Consider the following 14315-nt stretch of genomic DNA (forward strand, 5'->3'; position numbering starts at 1 on the left):
AGAGTTTCTAGCTCAACGGCTAGGATTTCTTTTATTTTTTTATTTTTTAGTTGTGGTCTCACTCTGTCGCCCAGGCTGGAGTGCAGTGACACACTCGTGGCCACTCTAGCGTCGACCTGCTGGACTCCGACGATCCTTCTGCCTTAGCCTTCCAAGTAGCTGAGATTATGGATATGTGCCATCATGTCTGGCTAATTTTTTGGATTTTATTGTAGAGACGAGGCCTTGCCATGTTGCCCAGGCTGGTCTCAAACCCCTGAGCTCAGGCAATCCTCTCATCTCTGCCTCCAAAAGTGCTGGGATTACAGGCGTGAGCCACTATGCCTGGCTAATTTATATATATAATGTGTGTATGTGTGTGTGCATGGGATCTTGCTATGTTTACCAGGCTTGGAATGTTCTATGATCAGACCCTGGTTCTGCTTTTTGGGCAGGGATCACTTTGTGTACTTTTGTACTTTGTGTCGTGCCTAGCTCTGTTCCCTGGGAAGTTAAACATTTTTTTTCCTCCCTGTAATCTCTTTGGCCACATCTGAAGTGATGTTGGTGAATATCACTTTCTTAGAGCCTTAGTCCCTGCTCCTTGATGGTTGGGACTGAGGATTGGTTCCTGATTAATTTTGAGAGCTTTCTCAATAATTTAGCAAACTTCTTCATGTAAGTCAATTCTTTTTGAGGCATAATTCCTAGAACATTTCTATTTCTTTGATTTTTTCTTCCTATAACTCTCTCTCTCTTGATTTAATGGTAGATTACTAGAATTATACTTTTACACTTTTTTTCTGAGTGCTTTTATTCAATTAAAAGTATTTGCCAGATGCTTCATTCTGATTATTGCCCTTAGGTAATCTACTTGGTTGAAAGGTTTTACTGTGCATTTTTCCTTCAAAGCCTTTTTCAATCTTGCCTTTTACTCTTGAGAAATATCAATAGTTGTTTTTTTCAGCCTTTCATGACTCTGAATTTCTAGACTTTCTTCATTCTCTTCCATTTTTGTTTATAAACCTGCCAACTCTTTCCCGAGCTCATCTCTTTCATGTGTTACCTAGATAAATGCAGACAATGGTATCCAACACACACAACATTTTGTTTCCTAATCAGTTTCTCTAGAGCTACAAGTTTATTGATACAAGATCTGTCTCAAGTTATTGTAGGCAGTGGTTTTACTAAACGTTTTGCTATTGCAGAACAAGTATCATCATTTATCCAGCCTACAATTTTACTGCTATTATAGCCTGTCACCTGACCACCATTACAATGCCACTGTATCAGTCTTTTGTTATGTTAGCACCTTACTTCTTGGCATCAATTACTGTATTTGTAGGTATATTGCCAGTATACCATGAATAGTTGCACCTTTTTGAATGAGGAAATAAATCTCTTAAAAGTTAGATTTGTAAAACTGAATGTGTACATTTATACTATCAATATTCCCAACAATCTCATGTTATTATCTTATTTATTAATATACGTGTGGTCACTTTCTTTTTATAGCCATTTGAATAAAGCTCATTAAGGTAAAGACTGTAAGAGTGTGGTCAATTACATGTAATAGGAGCCCCAACAAACACATAGCATGGCTCCAAGCACATAATAGGGCATAAAAACATTTGCCTATTTGGATGTTTGACAAAATCTAATATTTTACCACATATGAGGCTGTATAACTCATAAGACTGTAAATGTCTCTTTCTGTGAGATCTTGGGGTTGAATGTAGAGTGTACTAGCTGTAGGTGTGTTGAATGACAGCTGCAATGCATTAGTGTAGCTCTCAAGGCTGGAGACAGCTTGGCTCATGGATGGTGCAGAGCCAGTCAGTGAGTGGTTTCCACAATGGTCTGCTGTGTAGTATTAGCACATTATTTACATAAGAAGAAATGCTCAGTGAATGTTAGATGAATGATGACTTGGATTGTTTGATTCATTTTGAACTCATTGATAGCCAGTTACCAGTTTGGCATCCTGATCAGATAGTTGTTTTTACCCTGAGAGGGGAAAACTTTGTGACCACTGAATGTAAGGTCAGTGTTGCTTCCTTCTTGCATAAAAAGCCATTTTGTTTTCTCCTGCAATCTAGCAAATCCTCTTGTGTTGAATTAGGTACGCTTAGCTCAAAGTGGCTTACTTGTTTTTTCTCTCAAGAGAGCTGGCATATTCTTGTATGTATAAAATATGACCCTGAATATAGAACAGATCACTGAAGAGAGTGAGTGACTCAACCCATTCAGTTTAAAATGCAATTAAGGATCTATTTCATATCTGGCGTTGGTAGCATGAGTGACACAAGCAAACCTAAAAATATGACTCTTGATTTCATGGAGCTAGCTTCACTGTGTACATGGAAGGCCATGCATGGTGAGGCCTTGAAAATCTCTGTAAGAGGATGGATTTAGGGATTTCAGTCTGGCTAGAGGGAGTTGGCTAGAGGACTTGAAACTGTGCTTGCATAGAATGCGTTGTCTTAATCTGGACTGTATATTTGAGGATGCATATTGGAGAAGGAGAATGGTGGAGACTATTGGGGGGCTAAAGTTATTCCAAATTTATGAAGACCTCAGAGAACCATCCTAAAATCAAGATAGACTGAATATGAGCCTGGAGGTGACAAGGAAGAGATCAATGTCTGAGAGGTGATTTGAGGAAGACTTTTTGTAGGAGTTGACTTTCTGATTGTTCCCGAGAGAGGTGCAGAGTACTCCACAGGCATGGAAATGAGCGATGTAGATGGAAAGCCCGTGAGCACACAAGAATACTGATCAGTTCTGGAAGGCCTGCTCATGAGCCCAGAACAACTTCCTCTTCAATTTCTTCAGTTAAAGAAAATGAAAGAGAGTTGTTCAAACATTTTGTGATAGAGAAAAATAACTTTTTCCTGATAGAATGGGTCCTGCCTTATGAAAGGGTGACCTGATCTTAATGGACATAAAAAAGGGTAAGTTACTATTTTTTGAAAATATCTGTGTATCCCTGGTGTACATTACCTAATATATAGAGTGTGTTTAATAAATATTTGCCAACCCTAACTGAACTGTGACACATTAACTTTTGGCAGGTCATTTAAAATCACAAGTCAGAGAATTTAAAGGCTTCTACTTGCTAATTCATTTTGGTTTAAAAAAAAAAAAAAACAGGCTGGGCACAGTAGCTCACACCGGTAATCCCAGCACTTTGGGAGGCTGAGGTGGGAGGATTTCTTGAGCCCAGGAGTCAAAGACCAGCCTAAGTAACATAACAAGAGATTGTCTCTACAAAAAAATCAAGAAATTAGCTTGGCACAGTAGTGTGCACCTGTAGTTCCAACTACTCAGGAGGCTGAGGCAGAAGGATTGCCTGAGCCCAAGATGTCAAGTCTGCAGTGAGCTGTTATCGTGCCACTGCACTCCAAACTGGGTGACAGAGTGAGACTCAGACTACAAAAAAAAAGAAAAAGAAATCCTCAATCAGCAATAGCCAAGTTAATAGCCATTTATGTGTTGTACAAATGTGATTTTTATATATAGGCGGGTGTGTGTGTGTATAAATATGACAATAAGCATTTCTAAAACAACAAGCATTTCTTTTGTTAGCGTATGTGGCCTTTTGTCTTTAGTTTCTGAAGCAGCTTCAGAACAGCTTCGAAGCAATAAAGAAAAAAAGACAGTCTTTTATTATAATGTTGGGCCACTTTAAGAAGCAAGTCTTAGAAAATGAAATCACTCTCTCTCTCTGACACTCTCCTGCCCTCCTTTTTCTCCCCAAGGCAGGCCATAGAAACTAAACATACACCCTAATCTTTCCCAATCATCCCTTCTGTCTTGGAGCTGGCCATAAAGAAATTCTCTGATCTAACTCGTCCGATTGTAGATCATATGGACCTCATTTCAGGAAGAGTCTTGCCCTATACCTGGGAGGAAGGAATGCTGCACAGAGAGGCTGAGAAGAATCTGAACATATTAGCCTTGCTGGGTTCCCCACTTTCAGCCTTCATTAGATTATACCCTTTTATCCAATCACATTTCTTCTTTTTTTTTTTTGAGTTGGAGTCTCACTCTGTTGCCCGGACTGGAGTGCAGTGGCACACTCTTGGTCACCTCAGCCTCGACCAGTTACTTGGGCTCCGGTGATCCTTCCACTTCAGCTTTCCAAGTAGCTGAAACTATAGATGCGCGCCACCATGCCTGGCTAATTTTTGATTTATTGTAGAGATGAGATCTTGCCAAGTTGCCCGGGCGAGTGTCGATCCTGCAGGTTCAGGCAATCCACAAACCTCGGCCTCCCAAAGTGCTGGGATTACAGGCTGAACCACTGAGCCCGGCCCCCAGTCACATTTCTACACAGTTGTCCATGTTTCTCTTCTCTTTATTGATTTGAGGTCTCACTTTGTCACCCAGGCTGGATTGCAGTGGCATGATCACAGCTCACCACAGTCTTGACCTCCTGGGCTCAGGCAATCCTTCCACCTCAGCTTTTCCCAAGTAGCTGGGATTACAGGCACACACCATCGTGCCTGACTAATTTCTTGATTTATTGTAGAGATGAGGTCTTGCCAAGTTGTCCAGGCTGGTCTTGAATACCTGGGCTCAGGCAATTGTCTCACCTTGGCCTCCCAAAGTGCTGGGATTACAGGAGTGAGCTACCATGCATGGCCCATTTTTAAATTTTTTGTAGAGACAAGGTCTTGCTCTAAACGGTCCTCCCAAAAATGCTGGGATTACAGTCATGAGCCACTGTACCCAGTGAAGTTGTCCATGTTTCAATTATGCATATCCAACGACTTCTCCATAAAAGGCCCCAAAAGGCAGAATACAAAGAGCTTTTGGACAGCTGACCTCATGGAGGTTCATGGAAAGGCAAACAAAAATCCACCCACGTGCTGGGAGGGTGGTGTATCCCACCGCCATGGGAATGGGATCCCATGCTCCTGTGCTTGGGGTCCTTCCAGATCTCGCCCTTGCCAGCTCTCCATATGCCTGTTTATTTGTATCCTTTAAATTATCATTTAGAATAAACTGGTAAATGTAAGTTAAATGTTTCCCTGAGTTTTGTGAATTGCTCTAGCAAATTAATGGAGCCTAAAGAGGGGTTTGTGGGAACCCAAACTTGAAGCCAGTTGGTCAGAATTTCTGGAGGTCTGGACTTGTGACTAGTGTTGAAAGTGGGACTCTTGTGGAACTGAGTCCTCCACCTGTGGGATTTGATGCAGTCTACCTGAAGATAACTTTGAGTTCCTCACCTGTAGGCTTCAACCTGTGGGATCTGACACTGTCTACCTGAAGATAACTTTGAGTCTCCCACCTGTAGGCTCTAACACTGTCTTCCTGAAGATAGTGCTGAATCTTCCACCTGTGGGCTCCAATGCTGTCTACCTATAGATAATGATGATTCTTCTACCTGGGGGACCTGATACTGTCTACCTGAAGATAGTTGGCTCCCCCACCTGTGGGATCTGATGCTGTCTACCTGAAGATAGCATCAGAATTGAATTGGATGGAAGACACCTGATTGGTGTCAGCTACAGAATTGCTTGCTTGCTTGTTGCTAGGGAGAAATCCTCACACATTTGGCCACCAAAATCTTCTGTGTTGATTGTTGTGGTGTAAAAACCAGAGGAAGAACAGTTTTCTTTTTTCAATACAACGAATAACGATTATTTATTAAACTCTAGTAGCGGTCTAAAAAATAATTAGTTTAGAGGCATAACAAAACAACTTGGGGATATAACTTCTGAATCTCCCGTGGATGTTATTCAACATTTCTTTGGTTTTGTTTACCCATCCATAAAATGGAGCTAAAGACAGTCCTCTAGTTTAATACCAAGGCTCTTCTAAGGATGACTTATCTCCCATTTAAATCACGATTCATATTGCATGACTAGAAAGTAGAACATATAGTGCGTGACAAGGGTGTTGGCAATTTGTGGAAGATCTTAAAAGATCATGGCAACTATTTGTAACTTGGTTTGTCTCTGTAGTAAATTAGTTCATAATTTTGCTATAATTTGTGGGCAATGGGGGTGGAAGTGGGGTAGGAAGAAAGGAAGATTTGGTCCTTTCCCATCATCCTTTTTAGGGTCCCCTTTTGGTTCCCCTTCAGGAAGTGGAATAGAAAAAAAAAATCCTGCATACGTCAGTAAGTCTAGGTCAACCACATCTTAAAGGCAGGAAGCAGGTCAATCGAAACAGGGACAGTGATTGCTATAAAACCAACAGGTACTCTCATTGATACAACACAGGCAGACACAAGAAGACACAAGAAGACACACACACACACACACACACACACACACACAGAAAGAGCTTCCTGTTCAGAGCAAGATGACAAGGAAAATCCTGCATGACACAGCCTTGGTGAGTAGCAATAATCATTTGGGTTTAAGGATAGTCAGTCACGCCTATGATTTCAGAAAGGCAAATTTCTAAGGAATTAGGCTTGCTTAAGGTCTTTTTGGAATTACTTCTTTGAAAAACAGAGAAAATAACTTCAACTCCTGTCTGGTGGAGAAACAGAAAAAAATAACTAGAACATTTATTAAGGGATGCAAAGCATGGTTCCTCACCTGATGCTGTTTCTTGAGGTGGTGTTAGTCGTCCTCAGTATCACAGACAACTGGCATGGTCTCTCCTGTGGCCACTCATTACGGAGTTTGGTTGAACTAAAACTCTTATTTCAGGGTGGGAACTTAGCCAGCCCTTTAGGGGATATGTACATATGTGTTTCATACAAGGAGGTTGGGGGCCCAGGTGTTATCATGGTTCCTTCAAGCCTATAAGAGTGACCTGAATGGAAGAAGTGAAACCACTCAACATTGATTTTGGACAGCTCCTAGAGAAAGGGGAGTTCACATGTCTCTGATTGCTGCTTATTTACTTTTTTGCACCATCTCATTCCTCTTGGAGGAAAGAGGGATGTTTATGGGATGGAAATTTACCCCCACTAGATCTGGAATCCTGTCTGGCATCTGTCAGCTAAGCCCTGGGAAGAGTTTAATACAGAGGTGCATGGATTCAGGGCTTAGGAAACCATGCACTGTATTATTGGCTTAGATAATTCCTTCTTTTCTACTTTTACAAGTCATGCAACTTAAAAGAGCTTGGATGTCATAAAAGGTTTATGGCATACGGCAATGACAATACTTTTATTTTCACGTGTTATTTTAGAGATTACACAAGATGCGGCAAAGTGCAGTATTTAGAGAGAATAGACTTTGGAGACAGACAGACTTAGTTCCACTAATTGTTAAGTGTAGGATTTTGGGTGAGCTACTTATCTTCCCTGTGACTCAGTTTTCTCAACTGTACTATGGGAATACTAATGATATCTATCTCACAGTATTTTTGGGGGGTAATTAATTAATATCATTGAGAGTAAGTAAATCTATGCTTTGTATTGGCAGTTATCTGTGCTTGCTTAGTTTTCAGTTAATTTGGTCATTCTAATAAACAACAATGATAATGATAGAGAAAGCATTCAATGAGTGTTAACTATTAATATTAATATTGTTATTATTACCCCCGAGACTCTCATCAACCCACTGAAGTCATGGGAATTACTTTCCCCATTATATAGGTGAACAAAAGCTCAATTAAGTAATTTGTTTAACATCACTGGATACTGTAGGCACAAGAACTGGGACACAGATCTAAGTTTTCTTACACTACAGTACAGTATGCTTCTCTTTGAATGGTTCAGAGGCAAGATTTCTGAATTTAAAGCCTTTGCATCCAAGAAATTCTGTTGGACACCTTTGTACTCCACACTATTTCTATTTTTGGCTTCTTTGAAGAAATCCGTTTGGTTGTCAGCAAGAAACATGACAGTACAGGTGGCATTGGAATAGAATTAGAAGTTGGGAGGTGCAGGCAGATAAGACATCCTCAGTAAGTAGTTGAGGCAACTTCTCATGGACCTAGAAGCTGACCCAATTCTAGAGCTCATGCGTACATAGGGGAGCACACGGCGCAGGTAGGTACAGAGGACGAATGTTCAGGCTGCTCAGATGGGCTTGCATTAGAGGAGGGAGCAAAGCGAGGCGGGAAGGTTGGGTCCTGTCACTGCTGGTGCTTTCTCTTGCCTCTGTTTCCTATTCTAAAGAATGACAGTGAATCTATTCACCTGCTTTCTAGTTGGCATATAAGAATTCAAGTCTATAAAATGCTCTAAACTTCTCTGAGAAGTGCTGTTGTTATCATTCTTAAAAATCAATGGCAACTTTATCACAGCCCCCGCTGTGTATTGCATAACCACTAAAATCTAGTTTCTAGATCAATAACTTCATGGAGCAAATTGGAGTGATTTGCAGACATTGTCTGATTTTCTGATAAAGGACCATGTGGTCTATAGCACTTATGCCGTTGTGATACAACTGTCATATTGCTTAAAATATTTGTCTTTCTTGTGAGACAAAGCTTAGATCCATGTTGATAATAATAATAATCACCTGCAATGACAATAGCACTGACCACTGACACCTAGGTTTGAGTTCTTGGATTGGCACTAACAGGTTGGTGAACTCAATCAAGTTGCTTATTGCCTCTTAGAGAAAACTCCTTCACCTGTCTAGGAGGAATAATTATTACTAGTTTTGTCTTTCTCACCAAGCAGATGTGAGAATCCAGTGTTAAGAGAGATGTAAATGTATTTTCTAAAATACTCTAAGAATATAATAATGACTTTTTAGAAGCATTGCTACAATATATAAACCCAGATAGAGTTATTTTAAAGCTTTGATAATGAAAATGAGAAGTGATTCAGTGAATGTGATTCAGAAGAAGAAATAGGAAATAGAAAGGAAAAATTCACTTAAGAAACCTAAAGATGTGATTGATAGGCTTGGGAGGCTAAGGACCCTTTTATTTAAGTTGGCATCTTTTTTTTTGAGTTCATAGACTTTGTCAAGACAGAAGATTCATGAGGGTAAATTCCACATCTTTCTCATCCACTATGTAGCATTAGCACAATGTTGATTGACACTAGCCGTCTGTGTTGAATTCTTACATGTACTGCAGTGCTCTTCATATTTGATACAGAGCATCTCATTTACTCTCCACATTTTCCACAGGAGGAAACTGGGTTAAGAGTCCTAAAACTGAGTTATGGGCCCTGAACTTCTGACCCTGGAGCCCATCCCCCGAGCCACTATGCTATAGAGTCAAGAACTAGTTGTTGAACGAAGGAGTGATTGTGAGGGATGAAAGTAGACAACTGTCGATTATCTGAAGGCAGATCAGCCTCATTCTGGCTAATCTGGGTCAACTTCTTGCTTTCCACTTCTTTTTAGTATCAGCTTCCTTCGTACAGTAAGTTGACACCATGATCTTTCTATTTACTCTTATCATTCCTTGTCTCCAGCATCTGCAATATATAAAAAGGAAAACCTTTTGAATTCAAGTGTCTAATTACCCTCCCTACCTTAACTCATGGAAGGTATGAGCCTGAAAGATAAGGAGCCCAGAGAATGAAAGCCTCTGAATGTCAGTTTTTGTTCTGTGTCATGTTGAGAGAAGGCGATGGGCACTGTCAGACTCAGTGGTGAGGGAGGGGTCAGCAGAGTGTGCTGGTGACAAGGAAAGCTGGTGAGATTGTTGGCTCTTCTTTTAGTGAGGTCTTTCCAGAGTACTTTCATTCTTTGTGCATTCCTGTAACACTAGATACGCTGATATGTCAATGCAACTAGCAAAAAATACATGCTCCAGAGCTCAAGGGAAATTTCTGTATTTTTTGTTGTGCATTATTAGTGCCCCTGCTTCTTCCTATTAGCATGGATCATTGGAACTTGGCTATAATTGGTTTTGAGTAATGTTTTTCTTCATGCATTAAGCTTAACTATATTGTTCAATTTAACTGTATCACTTTGTTCATTCATTCACTCTCCCACTCTTTCATTCATTCAGAAAGCACTTTTGGAACACCCGTAATATGCATTATGTTCTTCTGCAGAAACCTACAATCTAATGAGTGTAGATCTGACATGAACACAAATACTACATGTCCAGACAATTTTTAAAACTGCTGCTTGGATGCACAACAGTAAAAATTTTATGATTTAAAGATAATAAATATACCACTGATTGAGCCACTTTAGGGACAGTTATTTCCTAGAGGGGACCACATCTGAAATGGGTCTTGGAAGGGTAGGAAGGAGATGGGAGTATGTTCTAGGTGGAGAGATTCCTAGGAGGAAGGATTTTTGTGGAGGATCTATGGAATACGAAGTTGGAAATAAAAACAAGAGCAATCATTTATGAAACCTCTATTTTTATTAGGCAGATTTATATATGTTTTACAACAAACATTCTATTTAATCCTGTGAAAAGCCTTATAAAATGGACATTATTATCCAGCTGGAAAGAAGGAGACTCAGCTAGGAAGGAAGGACAGGATTTAAACCCAGGCCCAGACCCTGACATCTTTCTGACTCTCTGCTTAGGAGCTCTCAGACTATGGAGGGCTTCAACCACCAGGCTAATGAGTTTAGTTCTCAGTTTGGCACCTGATATCTTCAGGTATGAGTATTCCCATTTCCAGGTGAGGAACGGAGATATAGACAGAAGACTTGACCCCATAAAAGAACCAGAAATGCTGAGTTCCATTGGCATATGCTATTATCTCTTGCCAGCAAGAACCTCTAACCAGCTGCTGCCGCCTCCGTTTTCCAGGTCAAGGCCCTGCTGCTGTTGATGTTGGGGCTTGCCTTTCTGAGGGAAGTGGCAGCTCGCAAAAACCCCAGAGTGGGGCATAACGCTTTCCAAAGGCCTGAGAGTTGCCCCCCTCTGGAGGACAACAGTGTGAAGCTTGACCTCCGCATCATCAATGAGAATCTGGGTGTCCCGCTTACACAGAACTTCCAGAATCGCTCCAGCTCCCCCTGGGATTACACGTAAGTGCCAATGGGACTGATCTTCACATTCTTTTGAAAAATGTATTAATTTACTCTCATCATAAAGGAGACATTTTAGAATATATAAAAAACAAAAGAGACAAGTGCTCACAATGGAAATCCCACATTCCTTGGAAGCATTCTTTTGTTTTGGGCTAGGTCTTTTGTGGGGGTGATGGTCCTAATATTTGCTTCCATATTTTCAACAATTCTGTGCTTTTTTTTTTTTGCTTCATGCAGTTCTGGGTTGGAATTTACACATTTTCCTGTGTTGGGAGAAAGGGCTCTTTAAAACAGCTAAATAATTATCTCTGCATGAGGATCATGAGCCTCTGTCTCCTGTAGATGGAAACACAGAAAATATTATCACAATGAATGTATGTGTCACATTTTATATTGCTTACATCAAATGTTAAGAGAAATATTAATATATTCAGTCCTAATATAATAAAGTATTAATAATGGAAAAACACTTCAAATGCTTGTTAACAGTCTTTGCCTGTACTCACAGACCTTATACTACTAAAAGTTTTGGAATCTTACATATCTGTCATTTGTTTTAAGTATTTATCTCTGCATGAGGATAAGAGGAAAGCAGAAAAGACAGTTGAAGGAGAGTCACTAAGATTAGATATTATCCTTTAAGGAAGGGACTGAGGGTAGTGGAGGATGCCAGTCCTGGGAGTGGGATGCTAGGTGGAGGCCTCCCAGGAACAATCTTGTGATTTTTGTCTTAAGATATAGGTTCTTGGAACACCAAGCACCCTTCTATATCTGCCAGACATAAGTGTAAAAATAGATTCCAGGGGCAATGCGAAGCGCTTCCCACGGGAATGGGGCATGTGTAGTGGCAAGCTGGCAGCATCGACCTTGCTGTCTTTGTGTCTCCAGGCAGAGAGGCCTGTTGAAGGTGAAGCTGAGTGAAGTCATTGAATTTGCAGACCTCTGGGGCTTTGGTCTCTCTGGGGCTTTTTTACCAAGCAGCCTGCTTTATAGATTGCATATTGGGAGACCTGCTAGTGATACTCAGTCTACAGGCCAAGGATAAATAATGATAACAATACAGATAAAATAAGCTAAAAGATCTAACATTAATTGAATGTTAACACTGTACCATGGGGTGCATTTTTTTTTGATTCTTGTGCATCACCCAGGCTAGAGTGCAGTGACGTGATCATAGCTCAGAGTAACCTTGAATTCCTGGGCTGAAGCGACCCTCCCACCTCAGCCTCCCAAGTAGCTGGGAGTATGGGTGTGCCACCACACCTGGCTAATCTTTATTTTGATTTTTAAATTTTTTTGTAGAGATGGGGTCTCATGCTATTGTGCAGGCTGGTCTCGAACTCCTGGTCTTAAATGATTCTGCCTTGGCCTCTCAGAGCACTAGTTAGAATTACCATTGGTTGTTTTATATGCAGTTTTGTCACTGAATGTTCCCGATAATCCCATGAAAAAAAGGTATATGAAAATTCTCACTTTATAGTTGAGGAAACTGAGGCTGAGGGAGGTAAGCAACGGACAGAGGCCAGTGTATGAATCCAGCCTGCCAGGGTCCAGAGCCTGCCAGGGTCCAGAGCCATTGCTCAGAACTGCTCCCGGTGCTCTCAGCCTTTGTCCGTCTCCCTGTCCCTTCTCTCACTATTGTGCTTTGCCTTGCTTCTCCTGCAGCATCACCTGGGACCCCAACCGGTTTCCCTCAGAAATTGTCCAGGCCCAGTGTAGGCACCTGGGCTGCGTCGATGCCCAGGGCAAGGAAGACAACTCCATGAACTCTGTGCCCGTCCAGCAAGAGATCCTGGTCCTCCGCAGGAAGCGCCAGGGCTGCTCTGCCTCTTTCCAGCTGGAGAAGGTGCTGGTGACTGTTGGCTGCACCTGCGTCACTCCCATTGTCCACCAGATGTCCTGAGATCTGCACATCCGTTCAACTGCAGAACCTGCAGAAATGCCACTCCTTACCCAGTGCTATGTGACGGGTCCTGTCTGCTCCCCAACCCCCTCTACTTCGCAGGACTCTTAATAAGACCTGTGTGAAATCCTCAACACTCTGTATTACATCTGGAATTAACTTCTTGGGTGCTTCAGAGTTATACATCGTCCCACATATTCCAAGGTCCCAACCCCTTGAAAATGGATGGAGGAGAATTAAGGAGCCTTTGGCCCCATTCTCCATGTTATATGATGATTGTGTCCTCGTCATACCATTACCCTGGCCCAGTGCTATTCCTTGAGAATGCTGCTGGCAAAATGAGCCTCTGTCTCCTGTAGATGGAAACACAGAAAATATTATCACAATGAATGTATGTGTCACATTTTATATTGCTTACATAAACTGTTGAGAGAAATATTAATATATTCAGTCCTAATATAATAAAGTATTAATAATGGAAAAACACTTCAAATGCTTGTTAACAGTCTTTGCTTGTACTCACAGACTTTATACTCCTAAAAGTTTTGGAATCCTACACATCTGTCATTTGTTTTAAGTATTTTCTCATCAGAGCACCAATAGTAGAGTTGTTTTATTATTTGTTATTTTTATTTTTATTGTTTTGAGTTGGAATCTCATTCCATCTCCCAGGCTGGAGTGCAGTGGCACGCTCACGGTCACCCCAGTGTCGACCTGCTGGGTTCAGGCGTTCCTTCTGCCTTAGCCTTCCAAGTAACTGGAACTATAGGTGCGCTACCACACCAGGCTATGTTTTTGATTTATTGTAGAGGTGAGGTCTCACCAAGTTGCCCAGATTGGTCTCCAATCTGTGGGCTCAGGCAATCCCCTCACCTCAGCCTCCCAAAGTGCTGGGATTACAGGCTTGAGCCACCATCCCTGGCCTGAGTTGTTTTATTTATTTAATTAATTTTTTAAGAGACAGGGTCTTATTCTGTTGCCCAGGCTGGAGTATACTGGCACAATCATACCTCACTGCAGTCTCAAACTCTGGGCTCAAGCAATCCTCCTGCTTTGGTCTTCCAAAATGCTGGGATTACAGGCATGAGCCACCATGCCCAGTTAGAGTTGTTTTATTATTAATGGTGCTTGGAGGTTGGTTACATATATAGTTAAGGATCCCTGGTAACACTTTACTGCTTTATCGCCCTGGCTCCATTATTTACAAAGCAAACATTTAGTGGCCACTGTGCTAGCCACTAAGAGAAGGAAGGAAGAAATGCACCTGGAAGGGTCGTACACTGGTGGCAGCCATCCTCAGAGCCTGCGGTCATTAGGGTCATGGTGGCCACTTTGCATCCTCCTCTTTCTGACTTCTGGACTCTTTGGGATCACTGGTTGTCTTTCATTCATCTCATATGCTTCTTGAGAGCACACGAGCTTCCAAATTCCAATCTCCATGCCACTCTGGGGAAACTCAGAGTTTCTCCAGTGCCTCCTTACCCAGTTGGGGCACTGCATTTCCTTCATGCCAGCAGCTTAGAGCACATCTGCATCACTGTGGCCTTCCAGCT

General features: G+C 41.5%; 1 protein-coding gene across 1 annotated transcript; it reads left to right on the forward strand.

Annotated features, from left to right (window-relative positions):
• The first annotated feature begins 6294 nt into the window (after positions 1–6294).
• Positions 6295–12762, forward strand: IL17F (interleukin 17F). Its single transcript, XM_008052582.1, has 3 exons — positions 6295–6327; positions 10636–10856; positions 12525–12762. The coding sequence occupies exons 1-3, from the start codon at positions 6295–6297 to the stop codon at positions 12760–12762; spliced, it is 492 nt and encodes a 163-aa protein (XP_008050773.1).
• The last annotated feature ends 1553 nt before the right edge of the window (positions 12763–14315 follow it).

This window comes from Carlito syrichta, unplaced genomic scaffold, assembly GCF_000164805.1.
Source record: "Carlito syrichta isolate Samal-C Ts95f unplaced genomic scaffold, Tarsius_syrichta-2.0.1 Scaffold282660, whole genome shotgun sequence".
NCBI lineage: Eukaryota > Metazoa > Chordata > Mammalia > Primates > Tarsiidae > Carlito > Carlito syrichta.